This window comes from Medicago sativa, chromosome 1, assembly GCF_051527215.1.
Source record: "Medicago sativa cultivar Bolivia chromosome 1, Bolivia_mono, whole genome shotgun sequence".
NCBI lineage: Eukaryota > Viridiplantae > Streptophyta > Magnoliopsida > Fabales > Fabaceae > Medicago > Medicago sativa.
In genome coordinates, this window is record NC_140749.1 from 19,921,483 (window position 1) to 19,947,258 (window position 25,776).

At 33.0% G+C, this 25,776-nt stretch overlaps 1 protein-coding gene across 1 annotated transcript; it reads left to right on the plus strand.

Moving 5' to 3' along the window:
• Positions 1–2,557: 2,557 nt before the first annotated feature.
• Positions 2,558–17,536, plus strand: LOC146953443 (ARM repeat superfamily protein). The gene is made up of 8 exons (XM_085709859.1): positions 2,558–2,798; positions 2,926–3,207; positions 9,302–9,585; positions 9,791–9,919; positions 10,612–10,734; positions 14,790–14,897; positions 16,884–17,062; positions 17,289–17,536. Exons 1-8 carry the CDS (start codon positions 2,648–2,650, stop codon positions 17,410–17,412), a joined length of 1,380 nt encoding a protein of 459 aa, XP_085565985.1. The 5' UTR covers positions 2,558–2,647; the 3' UTR covers positions 17,413–17,536.
• The last annotated feature ends 8,240 nt before the right edge of the window (positions 17,537–25,776 follow it).

A 25,776-nucleotide genomic window follows, 5' to 3' on the forward strand; every position in this document is an offset into this window, starting at 1 on the left:
AATAATATTGCAAACATTTTGGGTGTACAGGCTGTTTTAGGTACTGGCAAATATTTGGGGCTCCCTTCAATGATAGGCAGGAGCAAAAAATCCACTTTCAGCTTTATTAAAGATAGAATCTGGAAGAAGATAAATTCATGGAGTAGTAAAAGTCTTTCAAAAGCCGGTCGTGAAGTTCTCATCAAATCCGTGCTTCAATCTATCCCTACCTACTTTATGAGTTTGTTCACTCTCCCTGTCTCTCTTTGTGATGAAATTGAAAGAATGATGAATTCCTTTTGGTGGGGTCATTCGGGAGGTCAAAGTAGAGGTATTAACTGGCTTTCTTGGGATAAATTGTCTATGCACAAGAATGATGGAGGTATGAGTTTCAAAAATCTACCTACCTTTAATCTAGCTATGTTAGGAAAACAGGGCTGGAGACTTATGACAAATCCTGATTCTTTGGTAGCTAGACTTTACAAGGCAAAATATTATCCCAGGTGCAATTTCTTTGAGTCGACTTTAGGACATAAGCCTAGCTTTGTATGGCGAAGCATATGTAACTCTAAATTTATTCTCAAAGCTGGAAGCAGATGGAGGATAGGCGATGGTGATGATATCTCAGTTTGGTATAACAAGTGGATTGCAAATGATATTACACTTATCCCACATGCTGATGGAGATTTCCCTCTAGCTGATCTAAGAGTCTCAGATTGCATGCTACATGACCGCAAGGAATGGAATTTACCTTTCCTGCAGTCAATTTTCGATCACCAGGTGGTTGAACATATAGTGAAGACACCGCTCTACCCATCAGTGACAGAAGATCGACTCATCTGGAAAAAAGAAAATCATGGAGAATACTCTGTTCGTAGTGCATACCGTTTTTGTGTGCAAGAATTACTTGATACATCCCATTTCAAGGTACAAGACTCTTGGAATCTAATTTGGAAGCTCAAGATTCCTCCAAAGGTAAAAAAATTTATTTGGAGAATTTGTAGGAATTGCTTACCAACTCGTGTACGTCTAAAAGATAAAGGAGTCACATGCCCTATGAATTGTACACTGTGTACGGTGAGCAATGAGGATACACTTCATTTATTTTTTCAATGTCCAAGCAGCTTAAATGTTTGGAGTATGCTTCCTTTCTTTTCATCTATTTCTATTTTGCTACAACAAGATCTGGATAGCAAGAATATTATCTTCAAAGCATTACAGGATTTATCTAAGGATGATGCAGATTTATTTTGTTGTGTGTTGTGGAGTATATGGAAACAAAGAAACAATAGAGTGTGGAATGAGGTAATTGATGCTCCAGTTTATGTTGTTGAGAGAGCAAAAGTTATGCTTCATGATTGGCAAGATGCACGTAGGATTTGTAATACATCTTGTTCACATCTACGACAAGAAGGAACTGTGAAATGGATCAAACCAGCTGAAGGAAGATTTAAGTGCAATATTGATGCTTCTTTCTCCCAACTTTCTAATAGAGTGGGAATAGGAGTTTGTATAAGGGATGATACAGGCACTTTTGTTTTGGCAAAAACTGAATGGTTTACTCCAGTCTGTGAGGTACACGTCGGCGAAGCTCTTGGACTATTATCAGCTTTAGAATGGGTTCATCACTTACAATTAGGACCTATCGATTTTGAGCTTGATGCTAAAAAAGTGGTGGATAGTTTTTCATCTGCACATCAGGATGTTACAGAATTTGGGATGATTATTCACAATTGTAAAACTATCTTTGAACAGTACTATGTCAACTCTAGTGTTGAGTTTGTGAGGAGACAAGCAAATGAGGCAGCCCATAGATTAGCTAAGGCGGCCACATCCTCAGCTAGTTTCCAAATTTTGGTAGAAATACCAGATTGTATTGAACACATTTTAAGTAATGAAATGATATAAGTTTCTTTCCTTCAAAAAAAAAAAATTTAAATTTTTTCCATTTAATTATTTGGGTTAAATATGTTTTTGGTCCCTATAAATATGTCAACTTTTCGTTTTAGTCCCTCTAAATTTTTCCTTCAACTTTTAGTCCCTATAAAATTTTCAATCTTCACTTTTGGTCCCTCTTTTAAAGTAAACTCATATGTAGAATTCATATTATTTAATAAAAAAATTCAGAAAAATTCAAAATATTATAAGGATCACTCCAAAAAAAAATCAGAATTTTTTAACAAAACATGAATTTAATATGAATTTTTATATTTTTTACGGTTAAAAATTCATAATTTGTATTTTGTTAAAAAAATCTAATTTTTTTTAGGAATTTTTTTTAGAATATTTTACACATTTCTGCATAATTTCAATAAAAAATACAAAAATTAAATTAAAAATAGGGACCAAAAGTAGTAATTGAAAATTGTATAGGGATTAAATGTTGAAGGAAAATTTTAGAGGGACTAAAACGAAAAGTTGACATATTTATAGGGACCAAAAACATATTTAACCCTAATTATTTTTACCTAAGAATAGAAAAGAAGAAAAAAGACTTTTAATTTTTTATTTTCAATTTTTATTTCTTTTTTGATAGTGGCAGGTGGGACCACTAAACCTGTGCTTGTTGTGCTTCATCATGTTCCCAAGTTCAAAAATATTGAAGCCGAAGAAAACAAAAGCGAAAGAGTGAAACACAGCATTCGTATCTGAAACAGAAAGCAGCAGAATGGGTGTACCAAAGACGACGGCGCGTGCGATCTCACAAGAAGCATTCAACGATCTAGTCTTGGAAAACATCAACGACCTTGAAATGGACCCCACCGAAGCTCTCCAAGACGCCATCCAAACTCTCACTCTCCAAGGCGTCGATCTCTCAGGTCCGTATCACTAACACATTTCATTACATTCAATTAATCCATTTCATCAAATCATTACTCGTGTCAGTGTCGTGTCCGGTGTCCGTGGCAGTGCTTCAGACTTACGATTCAGTCATTGTTTTAACAGGTATTGTAACGTCGCTTCCTGGAGAGAGTAATCCGGTGATAGAGTGTTTAGAGAAGCTGAAACGGTTTGAGAATGAAGAGATTGCATTGGATGAGATGGTGGAAGTGTTTGATAAACTTGTTGAGTTGTGTGGTGGTGATGATGGGAATGGTAATGCTGCTATTGCGACGAAAAATGGAGGTGTTGAGTTGGTTTGTGGTGTTTGTGAAAAGATAAGGAGTAGTGATGGATCTCGAGTTGTTCTTGTTTCGGGTTTGAATGCCTTGGCGTTGTTGCTTCATGGTTAGTTTTTTGAATTTCTTCATTTTTTGCTCATGAATGTTTGTTGTGTTTATGGTTAGTTCTTTGCTTTGGTTCTTTCTCTTGCTTAAGTATGTTCACTGTGTTTTTTATATATATAGAGGGGGCTTATTTGAGCTTATTAACTGACATAAGCACTTATGGAACTGTTTGGGAGAACTTATGAAAACAACTTATGATATGTTCATAAACTGTTTTCAGCTTATTTTTATTAGTTCTCAAAGATAGCTTATGAAAAGAAGTTATTTATAGCTTATACAAAAACAATATAACTTTGTTTTGTCTCTAGTTATAGAAATAGCTTACATATAAGTGCTTATGCTATAAGATGTAAATTAAGTTGATAAACGATTATCTTATGGATTTAAAGAATATGATGAGCATTTTGATCCTTGAAATTGTGAGGGTCAGTCAATTTATTTCTTAAATTTACGAAATAACAAATTAGTCACTTAAGTTAAAGAATGTCAATCAAGTTAGTCCCTACACCAAAAATATCTCTTTTCCAAAGATTCATCAAAACCAATTAAAAACATGCACATTGACTTCAATATGACAAACATAGAACCTTTAACATTATAGTGCAAATTTGGAAAAAGGACTAAATTGATTGATATGTTCAAATTAAGGGGCTAAATTGCTATTTTACAAATTTGAAGGACTAAATCAACCGACTCTTCTCATTTTAAGGATTGAATGTTAAACTCAGAGACTATGATAAACTCAGAGAAATTAGGGTCAAAACTGTGATCCCTTTTTCTGGACTGTTTTCATTTAAATAGTGCTGATACAATTGTAACTGTTATCTACAGCTAAGCTATTCAATAAATACATAATTACAGAATTATAACTGTACAATAATATAGAATATGTTGGTTTGACTTGCAATCAAGTCTGTGCAAATCTGCTGGTTTAATGACCAACAAATCAGCACCAAATCAGCACTAATGAATAATTCTGCTATCAATTCTATTGACATCCCCCCTCAAATTGATGCTGGTGAGTCTACAAGCATCAATTTGCTGATTAAGAAATTATGGCGTTGACGTGTCGTGGATTTTGTGAGTATGTCAGCAAGTTGAACTGATGTAGACACGTGAGGCAGAGTGATAATTTTGCGGTCATAGGCTTCCCTGATTGAATGACAATCAACCTCTATGTGCTTCGTTCGCTCATGGTATACAGGATTTGCAGCAATCTGTATGGCACTTGTATTATCAGCATGCAGCGGAGTTGGATGTGGTTGTGAACAACCAAGTTCTGAAAGAAGACCTCGCAACCAAATAATCTCAGAGCATGCTGCAGACATGGAGCGATATTCTGCTTCAGTTGAAGATTTAGAGACCGATTCTTGTTTCTTGCATTTCCATGAGATAAGAGCATCTCCTAAAAACATACACCATCCAGTCGTAGACTTCCTTGTGTCTGGACATCCAGCCCAATCAGCATCGCTGTATGCTTGAAGTTGTATTGCTGCACCTGTCGAAAAGAAAAGACCCCGCTTGGAAGTGGCTAGCAAGTATTTAATGATTCGTTGCACCGCAGAAAGATGCAAGTGTCTCGGATTTTGCATGAATTTACTGACTGTGTGGACAGCAAAAGAGATATCGGGTCTTGTGATGGTTAGGTAGATAAGACTTCCAACCAATTTTCGATAAAAAGTTGGGTCTTGTAGGAGTTCACCCTCATCTCGTCGTAGCTTCACATTAACCTCCATGGGAGTGTCAACTGGAGCTGCATTGGTGAGACCAACCATATGAATAAGATCCTGAGTATATTTGTGCTGAGTGACAAAGATGCCTTTATGTTGGAATTGCACTTCTAATCCCAAGAAATAAGTGAGCTGTCCAAGATCTTTCATGTGGAAAGTTGTATGCAACAGTTGTTTGATTGTCGCAACAGCCTCTTGATCTGAGCCAGTGATGACAATGTCGTCCGCATAGACAAGAAGTATCACAATTCCTTTTGACGTTCTTTGTAGAAAGAGAGATGGATCATAGCTGCTTTGGAGAAAGGAAAAGCCAAGTAGTGTTGTTCTAAACTTTTCAAACCACACTCTTGGTGCCTGTTTTAATCCATACAAAGAACGCTTGAGTTTGCAAACAGTATTAGGTAATGAGGGCATACCAGTAGGAAGTTTGATGTAAACTTCTTCTTTGAGATCACCATGAAGGAAGGCATTTTTCACATCTAGCTGGTGAATTTACCAAGATTCAGATGCAACAATAGCAAGAATAGTTCTGACAGTAGTCATTTTAGCCACAGGTGCAAAGGTCTCCTCATAGTCTAGACCAAATTCTTGCTTATTCCCAAGAACAACCAACCTAGCCTTGTAGCGCTCTATTGATCCATCTGAACGAATCTTTATATTGAACACAAATTTACTACCAAGAGGCTTAACGGACGGAGGACATGGCACAACGTCCCATGTCTGATTTTCCTCTAGTGCCAGAAGTTCAGCTTCTATAGCTTCCTGCCAACATTTATTCTCCATAGCCTGTTTATATGATGAAGGAATAGGAACATGTGCTAAAGTTGCTGTCAAAGATAAAGGTTTAGAATAACCATACTTCTCTGGGGGTTTACGATCGCGAGTACTGCGACGTAAGGGTGCTGGTTCTGGTTGAAATGTCGGATCAACATTCAGAGATTGATCGGGAGGGAGTGGTGGAACAGTTGGACGTCTTTGATAGACCAAGAGAGGTTGACGCGTTTGTTCACCTTCAGAACTATTAGGAAATAATGGCAAAACAGATTTTGATATAGAAGGATGATTATCTTGGTTAGTAGCAAAAAAATATGCATTTTCTTGAAAGATGACATTTCTTGAAACACGAATCCTATGGAGATTAGGATCATAGCATAAAAAACCTTTTTGATGGGCCGAGTAGCCAAGAAAAGCACATTTAACAGATTGAGCTGTGAGTTTGGTGCGTTCTTGTGGCGGAAGATGAACATAACAAACACAACCAAAGGTGCGAAGAGTAGAATAATTTGGTAGCTTACCAAATAACCTCAAGAAGGGAGAATCATTATTTAAAACTTGAGAAGGCAAGCGGTTAATGAGGTGTATAGCAGTGGAGAGTGCTTCACACCAAAACCGAGAGGGCATAAACGAGTCTAACATTAAAGTACGGACCACATCAAGAAGATGGCGATTTTTTCTTTCCGCTACCCCGTTTTGTTGGGGTGTGGAAGGACAAGACCTTTGAGATAATATGCCATTTTCCTGCAAGAATTCTTGAAATAAGTGAGATGTGTATTCCCCCCATTGTCAGAACGTAAAATTTTAATTTTAGATGAAGACTGAGTCTGAACAAAGGCATGGAAGAATTTAAATGCAGTGAATGCTTCAGCTTTAGAACGCAAAAAATAGACCCATGTGAAACGACTATAGTCGTCGACAAAAGTTATAAAGTATTTGTACTGTGCATGAGATATAACAGGTGCTATTCCCCATAAATCACTATGAATCATATCAAAAGGCTGATTTTCATTTGATTGATGAATTGGAAAGGGTAAAATTTTACTTTTACCAAGTTTACAAGAATTGCAATCAAATTGAACAGCACTAAGAGACGGGAAATGTTTATTGCCAAGAACTCCTGACTTTATTAAACCATGAAGTACATTTGAGTTTGGGTGACCAAGACGCTTATGCCATGATTGGAAACTAACAGTTGCGGAATTACAAGAAATAAAAGGCGGTAATGAAAACGAAGACAACAATGAATTAAGAGGAAAAAGACGTCCAAATTTAGGCCCCTTCGCGATCATCTTCCCTGATTGTTGATCCTGCACATAACAACCAGAATTTGAGAATTCAACTTTACAACCATTGTCAACTAATTGGCCAACTGAAATAAGGTTACTGGTTAGACCGGGAGAAACATAAGCATCAGTGAGAGTTGAGGAAATATCACCGATTGCTGTGATAGGTAAACTATTTCCATCTGCAGTATGTATTTTCAAATCACCACAATAATTTGTGACATTTTTAAGAGCAGCAACATTATTGGTCATATGATTAGATGCCCCGGAGTCAAAATACCAAGGAGAACTAGATGAAAAAGCTTTACCTGAAATACCTAAAGCAGAAAAAGCTGAAACAATCATTTGTTGAACCATTTCAGGTGTCAACGTTGGCACGGAATTAGGCAAATTCTTATCCACGGAAACAACAGAAGTAGAAGAACCGGCAGAAGCAGTGAAAGCTGTTGCATTTCTCCTTGGTGGCCTGATTGGACATTCTTTAATAATGTGGCCTTCTTGTTTGCAGTAGTTGCAAACCTTTTTAGGACAATGGGAAGCAAAATGTCCAAGACCTTTGCAGCAGAAACATTGGACATTACTCATGTCACGCCTTCTAGGTCTTCCTTGCGCTGCATATGCCACCGGAAGGGAAGCAGATTTCTTTTGATCCATGGTTGTCTGAGTGAGGAGACGTTGTTCTTCACGAAGCAATTCATTAAGACATTCATCCAAAGAGGGGACAGTAGCTCTGTTCATGAGATTAGTCCGAATGCCCTCAAAATCAGATCTCAATTTCATAAGAAATTGGTCTCGTTTTGTGGTCTCATGAACTGTTTGGACTGCAGTTTGTCCCTCAGCTGACAAATCTTTATAAACAATACCAGTATATTCAGCCCAAAGATTCATAAAATGAGAATAGAATTCAGAGATTGAAAGACTTTCCTGTTGATAAACTGAAATTTCATGTTCAAGTTGGAACCTGCGAGCACTATTGTTCTGGCTATAAATTTTTTTCAGATATTCCCACATCTTAGCTGCTGTAGCGAAGGGTCTGAGATTGAGGACAATATTAGGATCAACAGATCCTATGATCCATGCCATAACTTGTGCATCTTTGACCTCCCATTTGGCATGCGCCTCCTTTTGAGTTGTTTTGTTAGGAGCGGGGTCGGTACCGTCAACATGACCCCAAAGCTCCTTGCCTTTGACAAAGATCTCTAACTGGAATGCCCATGTGGAATAGTTCTTTCCATTTAGGCGAACAAAAAGAACATCAAACTTATCAAACTTTTCTGTAGACATGGTGCTGGAAAAAAAATCACAGCAGGGGAAAAACAAACAAGACACTAGAGAAATGGCTATGAGACTTGGCAGGAAATTGAGAGACTGAGAGAACAAGAAAACTTAGAGAAAGACACTAAACTGGGAACAAAAAGAAAACTCTGTGTTGGATCGAAACCTAGACTGATACCATGTTAAACTCAGAGACTATGATAAACTCAGAGAAATTAGGGTCAAAACTGTGATCCCTTTTTCTGGACTGTTTTCATTTAAATAGTGCTGATACAATTGTAACTGTTATCTACAGCTAAGCTATTCAATAAATACATAATTACAGAATTATAACTGTACAATAATATAGAATATGTTGGTTTGACTTGCAATCAAGTCTCTGCAAATCTGCTGGTTTAATGACCAACAAATCAGCACCAAATCAGCACTAATGAATAATTCTGCTATCAATTCTATTGACATTGAATGCTTATTACTCAATGAAAATGTACTATACTACCACATCATCACACTTTTGTTAGTGTATTTTGTAATTGATGGCATGAAATGGAAAAAATGAAGCTCTCTCATTGAATATCAATCTAAAACTGATTTTCATATTATATGTCCATTAACCTTATTGTATTTTTGTCACAAATTACCTAAATTCAATTTGATATCAGTTAAATGACTATGTAGTGACAGTTAAAAATGTTTTACGTAGTCATCCAATGATATTTCAGCATGTAAATATCTGTTGAGATGTTTTAGGAAGTCATATAACAAAGTGTTATTATGGTGAGGTATGATTGAATGAGTGTGTAAAACTCTTTTACATGCTAGTGTATAGTCATTATACTCATAAGCTATAAGTCCCTACTCTCTAGCATCTTGGGTGAATGATAAAAACTTGGACCTATTTGTGGACTTGATAATGTTTTTGATTTGCTTTGATTGTTTAATAATCCTGAAAAACAGTGTAATGTTGCATAAATTGTACTTCTTTTGTTTTTTCTATAATATTATAATGTTTATACCTCTGTTGCTGCAGATGTTCAAAGTACAGGAACATTCCAGAACAGTAATGGACCAAGGATTATAATTGGTATCATAAATGATAACAAGCAAAACATTGATGTCTTAAATAGTAGCTTCCGTGTTGTGGCTTCAGCTGCGACTGGTGATGAGATTGTCAAAGACTCATTTATGGAATTGAAAGTTGATGAGCTAATTGTGGAGATAATGTCCATACATAAGAACCCTGGCATTCAAAGTTTATATGATGCTATTCGTGTACTTTTGACACCTGATGACAATCGTGTTCTAGCTTCTCAAGTAAGTTAAAGCAGCTTGAATTTGCATACGGTCTACTAAATTGAAGAAATCTCGTGTCATGCACACACACACAAAAGTAGAAGAAAAATGTGATATGAACTTAATTTTGGTGAACAGGAGGGTCTTACAAATTTTTATAAAATTACTATCATTTCAGTTTTGTGCACATCACGACTTAAAACTATCCAATACATTTGATTTTCAGGTATATGGGTATGCACGAAAATTTGCCAAGATTGGAATTACAGATGCCCTTGTGGATTCTCTTCACACAGGACTTAGCTCACCTGACCTAGTTTCAGCATGCATCACTTTAAAGGCCACTGCAGTAAATGTAAGTGAAGTAAAATCTAAATCTACATCAAGAAAATCAGTATTTTAATTGTATAGTTTTTGGATTCTCTCTGTTCTTATATACACGCATTTTGCGGTTGTTTTGCACAAGAAACAATTTTGATTAAGAGAAAATTTCAAATGTACTGTTACTTTTCCTTAGCCGACTCTCTCTCTCTCTCTCTCTCTCTCTCAAATCATTGCTTTCATCCTTGATTCTCTTATCTTAGAATAGCCATTGAAAGCCTAAAAGCTTTTCTGCTCTGTTTATCTCTGTCTATATGATGCCAAATGCTGAGTTACTGCAATGGTTGTCATTCATTTTCTTGAGTTGGATAACCTTGGTGGCAACTTTCTGAAGGCATCCTTCTAAGATCTACTTCTTCATGAAGAAACTGGTTGACAATGCAAGTGGTCATATTAATGGAAAAAACAAACTTAGGGCCAGTGATGTGTGATACTTGCCTATTTTACTTTATATTAGACAATGACTTGAAATTTTCAAGAGTTTTCAACGAGTGTGACTTGAACTCGAGCTTTGTTCTGTTCCCACCCTTAGACTTTTAATGTTTTTTAAGGTTTAGATTTAGTATGTTATGTTTTGTGAGGCTGGTTATAATCATCAATTGATACACTTTAACAAGTATACATTGTCTCGTATTATGTCTGTTGAGTTTTTATATTCTGTCGCAGGATGAAATATGTAAATCCATTGCTGAAAAAGGTGGTATTGATGTAGTCCTCAAATGTATAGATGACAGTGGTGAACAAGGCAACACAGATGTGGCCAAAGTTTGTTGCTCATTACTTTCAAAGGTATAAGTTGTAATTGCTTCTCTAGAAATGCCGCTTGGACCTTTTATTATTATTATTATTATTATTATTATTATTATTATTATTATTATTATTATTATTAGTGTCAAGATGGGCTCTAACATTTCTGCTCTTGTTGGCAAGAAACGATAAAATAGTAAAAAATAATTAAGTAAAGGGTAAAATGGAAGAAAAAATGTTACATCAAAACACAATATTTTTTATACAAGGTCAAAATAAGGTTTTTATTTTTTATTTTTTATAATGTCCAATATTGTTCCTATTGTTGTGGATTGTTTATTGTTGTGGATTGTTCTTATTTTAACGAGATTTAACTATTTTTTTATTGATAACTTAAATAATATGATAAAATAGTTAAAATGAAGGGTAAGGATTGAAGAGATGGTCCAGCCCAAAAAAGCTGTATCCGCTTCATATACCGTAAAATATTATTATCATAGTCGTGATCGTCGTCATCATCATTTATATTTATTTTTTAACAATTTCTAAGCAAAATAGTAGTGTTTTTCACAGCCATTGGTTGTTTGAAGCAATTGATTGAATTTTCTCCTTTTTAGCAGTTTAATGGTTATTATGTCACCTTTTCTTCTTGAGCTGAAAGTTTTCTTGGAATATTTATAGTTCACGTGTTTTAAATTTTTATCACCGGTACCAGCGTATGATTTAATATTTGTGTCTCAGATATCCTGTTCATCTCTTATTTGTTCACTCAATATAAAAATATGTATATTACCCATTCTTTGGGGAATATATAGCTGATAAGCTTGCTTAAAAGCCAGAGTTAGAAGCCAACTATTACATAATATAAAAAAGTAGTATATATACTGGATAAAAATCAATTTCATACAAAATTATTAACCAATAATTGTAACTCCCTCCCCTTCTTTCCTCACACAATCTATTTCGTTCGTGATGCTCATATTTGCAACCTATCCTTTTAAACCATTCCACACCTCCCTAATTCTGCAGCAGAGACCAGACCCTACACACATGTACACACAAACACAAATCAAAAAAGAAAAAAATAGTACTTCCTAATGGAAAAATCACACCACCACTCACTCCATGAACACTATATGTCGCTGCTCTGGCAAATCACGAAGTTAAGCCAATAAAAAATCCAATGATAAACACTAAGGCGAAAACGATGATGACTTTCATATCCGACTCCAATTGACATATTATAGACATTGATATTGCAAAGGTAAGTATGAATATCTACAGCCGCACACAATGATAGGAAAAAGCATCAAAATGGCCCAGCCCTAAGATATTGGTATAATCTTAGGCTCATGAAATGGACCCCTATAAGAGGAACTAGTGATACCATCAATGTAGTTGTGATACTAACTATTTCACAACGAAACTTTGCACTCATTTTGTCAGGACAAAAGCACGCTATGAACTGCTGAAAAAGCACCAGTGCAATCCTAAAACCACCCTGTGAACCATGAAAATTAAAAAATGATATGAATTAGAACAAATAAAACAAGGTGTGTCACAATTCAATATAAATCAAATAAAGTATAGCTAATTAATTTGTAGTGTCTCTTACATTGTGGCCTGACGAAATGGAACTAATTTGCTGAATATCACCCATTGATAAGTGATAGAAATTAAACAATAAAGCTTAGAGTCTCTGATATCCTTGATGAAGAAATTAGAAAGTAATAAATGTTCAAAGCTTGACTGACTCTAAGCAACTCTCAATCATGTGTTAATACTAATACTAATGTAATTGTATTCTGTATTTTGAAATAGGAGAATACATTATATATATACAACAATAGATATAAGTAATGTGCAGAATATTAAATTAATTTCAAACATTAATATGAGATATAAGAGATATGAACACATTTGTGCTGAGTGATTTTACAAGGAATAACGGTTTTAGTAAAAAATAAAAAAGATTTGGCCACTATCATAAGGAGATTTTTGATCCTTTAACCGGCCTCATCATCCAATTGTTTGTAATTGGAAAATAAAAATCTCCTTATGTTAGTGGCCAATTTTTTTTTAGTTTTTCTAAAACCGTTACTCCCTATAAAATCACTCGGCACAAATGTGTTAATATCTCATATTAATGTTTGAAATTAATTTAATATTTTGCACATTACTTACATCTATTGTTGTATATATAATGTACTCTCCTATTTCAAAATACATAACACAATTACATTAGTATTAACACATATGATTGATTGTTACTTAGAGTCAGTCAAGCTTTGAACACTGGTTACTTTCTAATTTCGTCATCAAGGATATGAGAGACTCTCTAAGCTTTATTGTTTAATTTCTATCAATTATCAATGAGTGATATTCAACAATTCAGTTCCACTTCGTCAGGCCACAATGTAAGTGACACTACAAATTAATTAGCTATACTTTATTTGATCTATGATTGAACTGTGACACACTTTATGTTTAATTGGTTCTAATTCATATCATTTTTTAATTTTCATGGTTCACAAGGTTGTTTTAGGATTGCACTGGAGCTTTTTCAGTGCTTCAAAGCGTGCTTCGGTCCTGACAAAATGAGTGCAAAGTTTCGTTGTGGAATAGTTAGTATCACTAGTTCCTCTTATAGGGGGTCCATTTCATGAGCCTAAGATTATACCAATATCTTGGGGCTGGGCCATTTTGATGCTTTTTCCTATCATTGCGTGTGGCTGATGATATTCATACTTACCTTTGCTGTATTGGAGTTGGATATCAAAGTCATCTTCGTTTTCAAATTAGTGTTTATAATTGGATTTTTTATTGGTTTAACTTTGTGGTTTTCTTTGAGCAGCGACATATGGTGTTCATGGAGTGAGTAGTGGTGTTGTTTTTCCATTAGGAAGTACTATTTTTTCTTTTTTGATTTGTGTTTGCGTGTACGGTCTGGTCTCTACTGCAGAATTAGGGAGGTGTGGAATGGTTTAAAAGGATAGGTTGCAAACATGAGCATCATGACGAAATAGATCTTTTGAGGAAAGAAGGGGAGGGAGTTGCAATTAATGGTTTAATAATTTGGTATGAAATTGATTTTTATCTAGTATATATTCTCCTTTTTTATATTGCTTATAGTCGGGATTTGACTCATCTAAAGTAAGCGGTTAGTAAAGTAAGAATTTAAAGGTCACTTCAGTGGAGTCTGATCCCAATAGTTGAAAGAGTAGGTCACTTTAGTGGAGTCTGATCCCAATAGTTGAAAGAGTTTCCTTTATTGAAGTCATTCAATTGATTTACTATTACTATTTAGTAGTGAAACTCTTATTGCAAGTGCATGTTTAGATTGACGATGAATTCGACAAAATCAGGATGTGCCACCGTGATTTTGGCAATAAATACTCGTCAGACTTTTAACTAAATCACATTGTGACCGTATGATTTCACCAAACACGCCATAAAATCCAAACATCTTAAAGAATTTAGAATTCTAGGCAATTCAATTAAACTGCCTTCATTTGTAAATATTCTTGTTTGGATTGACTAATAAAAAATTTCAATGTCATCATTTTTGAACAACTTTTATAAATCTTAATTTTTTTGGGCCAAATTGAAATTATTGGTCAATTTGCAACTTTTAAGAAAATTTTGAGGGACCAATTTGTAATTTCCAAAAAATTAGGGGTCAATTTGCAATTTTTGAAAATTTATTAGGGTCAATTTGAGGACCAAAATGAAAAATTAAAAAAATTATAAGAATGAAGAATGAAGAAATTTGAAATCTTTACTTTTAGGTGTCATTTGAAATTCTCTAAATTTAACTTGAACAAAATACTTCATAAGTTTTCATCATTTTGTAAATTCTCCAAATTATCATCCAAACAATAGAATTCTCCTAAAAGTATTTGAATTTTACATCACCTCAAAACATTTCACCATCCAAACACAATCTTAATGATTGCTTCCAGGGCTCAAACACAGGCACCAATGTCACATTTGCCTGTGAAGATATAGTTTGCCTGGCCTAGCTTTATATTTTACTTTAAATATTTAATTTTTGTTTTCTTGAATTGAATACCACTTTTATATGTTTAATTGATCAGCTAGCAGGAAGTGACGCAAACAAAAGTGCAATTGTTGGGAAAGGGGGTATGGATAAGCTAATCAAACTTTCAGCCAGATATGCTGACGATCCTACTGTTTTGCAAGAGGTAAGATCTAATGGAAATAGTTGCAATTAGTATTGATTAGTATCGGATGTTGTGGCAATCATATTCAGATTCACATACCTAGCTAGTCATGTATCTAGGAAATATCATTCATGCACATAGGAATTAGGAAGTAGCATTATTATTAATCTCTTTGTAAATGTTAATTGTATTTATTTCTAGGAGTTTACATAAATGAAGGATCAGCTGAGTGCATATCACTCAAGCATTTCACAGATCCCTTAGCCTGCTCACTAAGTCTCTCAATATGGTAGTATATATAAATGAAGGATCGACTGAGTGCATATCGCTCAAGCATTTCACAAATCCCTTCAACTTCTTCAATAAGAACCTTGAATAGTTCAAACCATCAGTCTTAAACTTCCTACTCAAAGTATAGTGATTTTCATTGGCAGATTGATTTCATGGTAGTTTATATACTGATCTATTCTTCCATTTTAGGATGCTATTTACCTTTACTCATCCAAAATAAGAAGCTGTACTGAGGATTTACTCTGTAGTTAAACTGGATTGATATACTTGATCAAGTTATCGGTGTCAACACTAACAAAATTCAGTTATCTATTTACCTTTACCCATCCAAAATAAGAAGCTGTAATGAGGATTTACTTTGTAGTTAAACTGGAGTGATATACTTGATTAAGTTATGGGTGTCAACACTTACAAAATTCAGTTATCTATACTATATATAAAGAAAGTAGATCATTTTGGGCGGGCTTTTTCCCCATCCAATTATACCCTTAAGCAAATTTGACCATCAGAATGTTATTTTGTTGTGTCATTTAAAAAGATAAGAATTTATATTATATTTGTTATATTTGTTGGTATCATTGAAAAAGATTGTTATAGTTTATTACAATATAAAAATCCAAAAATCTATTATCTATATCTATAATTTTAATTAAAATCAAATTAATTTCAATCAAAATTTCATAAAAACTACTGTTCATAATTTATACGCATTAGCGCAATAAGAAGAGTGAACAGACGGGCACATAGTACCCATCTAAACGCTAGTATACAATAATAAAGATAACCATGTTTTATTCCACAAAATTGAGGCTATATCCGCTTAGGGGTTCACAATGATAATTGTTGAAATATATATTATTTCCTTTTATTATTATTCTATTTTAATGGTTGTTTATTTTTCATTATGTCACTCCGTAAATTGAAGAGTTGATTATTTGTATTCTCTCCTATAAAAGGAGCACCATTCACATCGAAATAAACTACTCTTAAGTTATAGAGTAATTTCAACAATAATGTACATGACTGGGAAGATCATATTCGATACACTCTAGTTTCTGTTGTTTTTGATTAACTGAACCAAAAACAATATTTTGGTGATGAGCTAAAATAACCTAAGTATGTATTATTTTGACTATACAATATGTATCTAATTAGCGTTGATGTATCCTATTCAAAACAGGACCCACAAGCTTATGAATTTTTACGGGATTGTTTCAATTCGACATCATGTGCTGTATCTAATTATCTTTTTATGTTGTATTTGAATTTAGTTAAATAGTTTTGTTTGTACTGTTTTACAATTTTGATCAGGATAAAGATTTAGATGATTACATTTTTAAATTTTAAGTTATATGTTGTACGTTCATTGATTATTCACTGTAATGCCAGTACTCTAATAGTATTCATGTTCTATTTATTTGTGGAATAAATGTTCTAGAGTAGACCATATTCAAGTTAACTAAAATGCAGGTAATAAAAGCAAAGGTGTAGGAGCAATAAAAATACTATTCATGTGGGTGTGAATCTGTGGAGTATGTTTTTAAAATGCAGTTATAGGAATTGATACTATATAATGTGATCAAGACCTATCCATGGCTATCATTATATCCAGCATATAATTTTTTCTATAATTGGTACAATTCTTGATATACTTGTTATTATCCTTTAAGTTTGTATATGTGCGTCTTATATGTTTTTACTTTATTTGTGATACAGATCATGTCTATTATTTCAGTACTTTCGCTAAGATCCCCAGAAAATGCATCCCGTGCCATTGAAGCTGGTGCTGGTGACCTTGCTATTCAAGCCATGCAGAAATTTCCTGCAGCGCACCAAATGCAAAGAAACTCCTGTCTCATGATCAGAAATCTAGTAGCGAGAAACCCAGAGAACAGGCAAGTTCATAATTTCCGAGTTTTTGCTAGCCACGTGGCTCTATCTTATCACTTTAAATCTCTCGAGACACTTGCCAGTATTTGCATCATTCTTACAGTGACTCGAACCCATTCACAAGGGTACTGTACAGATTTAAGCATGAGTGCTACACTTTTTTCGTCTCCTGTGTTATTATCCAATCCTTGTATTACAATGATGCCCGCTTACACTATTTATGTTGTACAGAACTATTCTGCTTAATAATGGAATTGAGAAACACATAAGGAAAGCAAAGCAAACACATGCCAACTGTAAGGAAGCTGCTACTGATGCCTTGAGGGATTTGGGGCTCGATAGTTACAACTTGTAGCTGATAAAATTTTCATCTCTGTTCTTTTTTCGTGTAACACCATCGGTATGCTCTTGTTTCTGAAGAAAACGTGAGTGTGTGACTGCATATTTCTATCATCTCTATACCAAAATATATATATATATATATATATATATATATATATATATATATATATATATATATATATATATATATATATATGGGATTTGCTAGAACACACCCACTAGTTTTTATGTGGGAGTGTTTTAGCAAAGCTACACCTTAGGGTGTATTTAACCACTTTTTAGTTATTTACTTGCTAAAATACTCCTTCTAAAAAGTAAGTGGGTGTATCCTATCAAACCCCTATAGGATTTGCTAGAACACACCCACTTGTTTTTGTTAGAAGGTGTGTTATAGCAACATACACCTTAAGGTGTATTTATTAACCTTTTAGTTATAACTTGCTAAAACACTCCCACATAAAAACTAGTGGGTGTGTTCTAGCAAACCCCTATATATATACCTTTTTGAACAGAAAAACCAAACATTAGAAGTCTGTGTGATATATTAGCGGGAGAGTTGAACTCGTGATCTCTTTACTAAATCAGTGGATATGTGCGATATTCACTCTTCTATCTATCATATTGCTTTGTCCAAAACCATAATCCAATAGTTGTAAGTGGTACATATCATTTATGGGCAAATTATACAATTTCTATTAGGGAATTCTAGGGTGCGCAAGGTGTTCAGGTGGTGTATGTACAACATGTTGCATTTTCAATCTTATAGCAAATTAGGTGCATTGAATATTTTTGCCTTTCTTCTTGTTCTCAATCAGGCTTTGCGATGGTGGTTGTTTTGTGCTTCTGTGACTGTCTTTTGAAAAGAGCACAATGCAGGAAGGGATTTATTGCTTACAAGCCCCTAAAGTTCCAAAAAGGCCCTTGTATATAACCATCGGAAGTTTCATTCCGATCCACTCGGAAGTTACATTCCAATATTCTCGAAAGTTATCTTCCGATAGTTATGTAGCACTGAAATGATTTGATAAAATAACGGTATTATATGATTTGAATCTTTGCTCAAACTTTACTGGTTATGAATGAAACTTTTTTTTGTTGTTGAAAGAACGAATGAAACTTTGTTTACTAACAACATAATATAATAGTGTGCAACGGTCACTGCACAAGGCTTTTCAACTTATAGAATTCCCTCCCATTTTATAAAACATTGATTTCAATTTGATTAAGAACATCATTGTTTACATCATTGTTTACAGCTCTATCTACAACGAATGTAACTAATTTTAGTTCGTAGAAATAGAATTGTACGAGCTTGATGTCACCATGTTTGCCACACGATATCTTTCTAGGATGAGTCGAACAATGCTATCATATCATTTCAGTGCTACTAATGCAGTTTGACCTCAGTTTTTGCCATATAAATCATATCATATTATTATTTTATAGAGATATTACTAGCTTGGGGAATGCTTCAAACACCATAGATGAAGGTGGAAAGATACAGTGAGTATTGGAACGCAACTTCTGATGGTTATGTATAGCTAATTAGCTATATTTTTGGAATTTCAGTCAGGGAGGTTTAGCTCTATAAGCTTTGTTACCAAATAGGTACCCCATTGGAAAGAATAGGTAAGTGGTGCTTGTTGTGTAGGCGAGCAACAATAATAAGCCCCTCTCTTTCCACGAATGCTTATTAATATTAAAATATAATGATATGAAATTATTGATAGATCACATATATTATATGATCTATTCGGTAACTTTTTGTGAAGTGCTCATTTCTAAAGATATTATGTTTATTAAGTACCACATAGGCGCGCACGCGCGGATACGTGGAGATCACTTAAATACTCAAATATGGTGTTCTTTATTGTGGATATGACAAGATTGAATGACCCTTTCTCAGCATTTCTTTACTCTACGGATTTTCCCACAAATATGACTTCTTTGATCGTGGTTTGTGTTAATTATGTCTCATTCTCTGTCTTGCTTATTGGCTGTCTTCTACGTTATTTTAATTCCGAACAGGGTTTTAGACAAGGAGATACCTTTGTGTCCTTGCCTCTTTTTGTTATTTGATTTTCACGCTAACGTAAGATTGTATTTGTCTTTTTGTATGTGTTAAAAATATCTCTTTGAATATGTCAGTATAAACAAAGTATTTGAACATTGGTCAATAATCTTGTGTAAAATAACATTATTTGCGTCATCATTTTTTCTCATCAAAAAAAACTTATAGCCATCCTTCCAGCAGGACTTTACTACAAAAGTAAAAATTGTTCCAACTACTAAGGTGTTTGAAAGAATTGCTGCAAGGTAACTGACAAAATTAATGCCAAATTACTGGTATTTTCTTATTAGAGTACAATTTAAAACTAACCTTTTATTTTATCTTTAATTAAATAAAGGTTAAGCGAATCTCAGGGTTCATCGGACTCAAGGTTTAGAGAGCGTTTGTGTATTGCCTACATACAATTGATAAGTATCACACCAACAAAGACAGAGATTTGAGCTCATATATTTATGGGATCTGAATGAATCCAAACAATTTCACTACTAATTTTTTATCAAATGTAGCAGCTTAGTCATTCGGTGAATGTCATTGAAGAGTAGTTTAGTTTGTTCATTTTAATTTCATTGAATTCAAAAAACACTTTTTGGAAATGGATACTCTCCATCTTTCTCTCTCTTATGTTCTATCATTTTTCTTAAATTTTTGCTCTTAAATATTTTTTCTCCATTTATTTTATTGCAAGTCATCTCTCTATCTCTTTTTTATGGTGGAGATTTCAATCAACCTTTCATACCAAACAAGAATAAAGGCTTGTTGATTTTAAAGTATTTGTTGGGAGCTTAAATTTAACCACTAAATTAAGAGTTCAAAATTAATATTTAGCTAGCACAGTTTCTTCAAAAAAAAAAAAATTTAGCTAGCACATTTCAACTTCTTTTAATCATTAGAATCGATCAATATTATTCCTTAACTTCCAAAATCATCTTGATATTGAGACAAAGAACTTCAAATTTTTCAGTAAATTTAACGGATGATAAAAAAAATGGACAGAACTCAACTTTGTGATAATATAGCATGTTTTATTTCCTTATAATGAAATCTTATAACTTATTCCATAAAATAAAATGAAACCTATGACTTATTCATAAACCATAACGTTTTCTTCAGATTAGAAGAAAAACTCTAAGTTCCAAATTAATATTTATGGTACAACAGCACATTGAAACATTAGGTGCACATACCCCTCTCCAATATGCACCACTCTTTTTCTTCAAAAAAAATATGCACCACTCTTGCATATCCCTCTCATTTATGCACCACTATGTGTGCAATAGGTATAACAATCAGGATGTGTTTGATCACTTTCGGGATCCTCTGATATTCTTTAGGTTGAGCTTCATGCAATACATTGTTGGCTAGACAATTACTTGTTACACAGATTCTCTTCATTGTGTTGATATCCTCCAGGTTTAAACACCAAGGTTTTACAAATATGTCACATTGATCTAAGATATCAAATATTTTTATTCATTGAAATTGGCATGTTCGCATTGTTCACACGCTGAGAGAAGAAAATAGATGTGTAACCTTCCTTACTAAGTTAAGAGCTTCTAATAGCATTGATATTTTGGTTCACCCCTCCCCTTCTAGCTGGCATTTTATACCTTCTTTCTACGGACTCTATGAGAACTTGATTCTCAAGAGCTTAGTTGTCCCTTTCTTTTTGTTTTGTTTTCTTTATCTTTATCTTTCCATAAAAAAAAAAGTCAAAGTTATCTAAGCTATATATATAGAAAATAACATGTTTTGACTTTTTTGGGTTGATTTTTTTTCTTTTCAAAACTACCCTTGATTTTCAATGCAAATAGCACATATAATAAATAGATAAGAATAAATTCAAATATTAAAATAAAAGTGCAACAAACACGATATGAGTATATATATGTCCAGTTTTTTTCCCTTTATCATTTAAAAAGTATAACAAGCTAGATGAATATATCTATACTTACTTTTTTATTATCTCAATTATACTTTTAAACAATTTTTTCTATAATAAAAATTGTTGTTGGTGTCATTAAAAAAAATTAGATTATATCTTTTTGCTATATTGTTGGTGTCATTGAAATAGATAATCATGGTTAGTTTGATTTGTTAAAATTTGTAAGCAAAAAACATTTATATTTTTACTTTTAATCAAAATCAAAACTTAATAAAAAAAAACACCGTTAATAATTTTTAGGTTTTTATATTGTGTTGGCCGCATTTTGTTAAAACAATATGTTCTAGCAAGATGTTGGACTAGATGTCCTGACATATGAGTACGACATCATACATTCTTTGTTTCACAATCTTGGAAGATTTGTTTTATGCGTGAGATCACTGAAGATTTTATTGAAGATATGATTCACATAACTTGTACTCCAAGAAGCGTGTGTTTCTAGAAGCTGCAGAGATTGATTTTAACCATAATCCTCTTTTAAGTGCAAATATCATAATCTCTTCTTCTTTAACACACTCCAAACAATAAGAGATTTGTGGATCACATATTCTGAGTGTGTTCATATCATCATACCCTCAAACACGAGTTGAGTATTAAATCGATCCCAAACAATCTTATCATAATCATTGTATCCATTTCTCAAGTCTATTTGGAATAGTAGTTTGAGAATAAGTGTACCAACCTTTCTAGGGTGAAAGCAAGAGAATTGTAAAGCATGTTAAAGTTGATAATACAAAGTGTAAGAAACTGATCTTGTGTGATCAAGAAGAATAGTGCTGCTCAGGACGTTCTGGTAGTTGAATACTACTGTGAAAAATCTCAAGCGAAGTGTGGGGAATGAACTAGCCCATATTGGGTGAATCAGGATAACTCTCTTGTGTGATTCTCTTACCCTTATTTTTTATTATCTATCTTAAACACAAATCACACACAATCACATTCATAATATTGTCTTTACACTATCTAGAACAATCAAATCCTTACTAGATTAATTGCATAACATTTATTCATAACGTTTATCATTATACCATCCAAAAAGGTCTGATCCTTATTAATTTAAATTGCTTAATATTTATCATTATATTATCCAGAACAATATGGTCCTTATCAATTTAATCGCCTAATATTTATCATTATACTATCTAGAACGATTTGGGTCTTAATAATTTAATTGCCTAATATTTATCAATATACTCTCAAGAACAATATGATCCTTATTAACTTAATTGTCTAACATCTACCAAGAATTTCTTGAGTATACGAGTTTTGTAAGTTCATGACTAAATTTTGAAAGAGTCACAATTCAAACTACCGTTTTATTGCGACTATTTCTTCCACTTCATAAACTTCACCAAAATTCACAACCTGCCCATTCAACCAAACACCAGCTATAGCATAAAATGCTTCTAATGGATAAACATCATGAGAAACTAATTAAATACATAAAATACCTAAATAGACACATGTAAGGGGAAATGAGTCATCTAATAACTCAAAGACCACTTAAATTAAGGATAAAATTAAATGTAATAACTAACTTTTTTTTTTAGGTTATCAGGCACTTTATTACCATGTTACAAAAAAGAACATACTAAAGAAACTAAAACACTATTATTATTCCTGAAATAAAAGAGATCATGATACATTACTAAATATTTGACATAAAGCTTATTGATCTTTAGCGATGACTCCATCATTTCTTCAAGTTTAACATTTGAATATGCAATTTATAAAAGAGGTTGGAGTGTAATGTTACAAATTGCTAAGCATAATGTAATGTTTTTTTTATATCAAACAATGAACTTAAACAAACAGGAGCTGCCTGAACCACATACAAAGGAATCAAGTGAAAGGGAGTCTAGAAAAAGGTAAACTTCATCTATCTCTATCAAAAAAGAGACAAAATAAAAGAAGGGGTGCAGTCCATCATATGCTCGAAATGTAAAGCTAATACTTTTGAAAATTGATCATATAGATCAATGAACCTTTGGACTGATCATATGTGATGACTCAAATGAGGTTAAAAAATGATATGTTGATGTTGAGTTGTACAGACAAACTAAGATATTTCTACTTTGACGATTTGTGGCTCTCAACTTCTTGGAGAACAAACTTTGAGACTCTGTTGATATTTCTCTAAACAAGCTCGGTCAGTTGAAATAATATCGAGGTTGATTTTGAGCTTATGGAACTTACAATATTTTCAGAGTATTACATGAAACCTTACCAACACCGAGAATACAAAACAAGTTACTATTAATGTTAAGAAAACGGCTAAACAAAAGAAAATAGAGTAACTCGATTTCATTCTATTGTTACCAATTGGTTTTGTCACCTTTATCATCCATAGCTCAAAACACTTCTTAGTTTTTAGTTTCTTTCCTTTTTATTTGTTTCGAGACACACAATGAAATTTTGGTAGACACGACATTTTGTTGGTTGGCTGTTTAATAGTATTTTTGTTTGATTTGACAATTAAATCAAACGATGTGATGTTTTCCCCCTAATTTTATCCTAACTTTGGTATAAGTTGGATCTCTAGAAGGAGAGTTCAACAATTGAAACCCAAAACTTAGACCCTGAATTGATTGGTAAACAAGTAAAAAGGTCTTTTATTATACCTTAAAATTAAATTGAAAAGAGAGAAGCATGAAAAACTCTAGAAATGAGTTAGGGGAGGAAATTGAGAAAGGTTTGTGGTGGAAAATGAGGTTAAAAAATTGTGGTGATGATAGAATGGAAGAATGGTCACACAGAAAATAGTATACATTATAGGAAAGTGGTGTCCCTGAGTATGGTAAGGATGGTCGACTGTCCAAGGCCCTGTACATAAAAGGGCATCAATTTATTTTGATAATATATACACTAGAGTATGTGTATAAATGTTTAGAGAGAACAAAATTAATTTATGGTATCCATGCGCTCACATAAGTGTCTTTTATTTTACGCATTTGCGCAAAAAAAAATACAAAAAAATATATGAAAACAAATGGGAGACTAAAAACATAATTGACGGCGTGGTGTTCGTATATAATTTCAAAGTGGTAAATAGTATAATTTATAATTTTTCCATAAAATAATAGAACATTATAAGATTTTATGACATTTGTCAAAAAAAAAAGATTTTATGACATTATTAATAAATAAATAAAATTTTCGATATTTGATTGATAATAGGTACATAAATGTAAGAGGGTTTAAAGTTTACAATCACTTTGTATGTCTAACATATATATAATATTTACTTCACACGACATGCATGAATCAAAGATTCATATTTAACACACAAAGAATGAAGGAGATATGTATCATTTACAAGATATATTGGTGGCTCGTACATATAGTTTGTAGTGTTGTTTTTTATTGAAATAAATGTCTCAAAAAGTCATATTTAATGCATGAAAAAAATGAGGGAGATATTTATTCTTTGTGTATATGTTGGTTTGTGCATGTAGTAGGGCAGTGTTGTTTTTTATTGAAATAAATGACTCCAAGAGTCATGTTTAATTCATGAGAATGAGGAAAAAAATGAATTGCATGTGATTTATCTAATATCGAAATTTGATTTTTTTAATTTAAAATTAATCATATATTAATTGTGTTTTTGTCCTTTCTTTATTTAATAAAACACACATTCACCAAAGCTTGATAGGTTTCTAAAATGATTCTATTTGTTAATTGATTCAAACAAGTTGTGAATCAATTCACAACAACATCAAATATTGTAATGACTAGTTTCTTATGAGAATTTAATTTGTTTACATTTTATTTGTCATGTATTCTAGTGGCTAGAAATTCACATTTTTAAGGTGAATAAGTGGAGTGTTTGGGGTTTGAACTCTGACGATAGATATATTATGCAATGTCTCTATTCACATTTTTAAGGTGAATAAGTGGGGTGTTTGGGGTTTGAACTCTGACGATAGATATATTATGCAATGTCTCTACAAACTAAGGCAAGCTCACAAAGACTAATTTGTTTACATTAGGTTGTTTATTGAGATTGGAACTCCGACAATTTAGGAAAAAAATAGTTCGTGGTGTTATCTTGTGTTGTTTATTGTGATATTTTTTAAATTAATTTTTATGTTCAATGAAATGTCTTTCTATATTTTAAATGGTTGTGCATGTAGTCATACTAGCATTATACAGATAACTCTAAAGTTAACCATCACTTATTTTTTTGGATCAAACCTTCTTCTAGGCAAAATTACCCTTTTTCTTGAAAATTAAATATCTTCTAGTTGAACATTTTTTCTGTTTCAAATTTTTCCATAACAATCTGGTTTTTTTTTTTCAAATTTATTTAAAAACACATAAAATATACCCTTTTTCTTGAAAATTAAATATCTTTTAGTTGAACA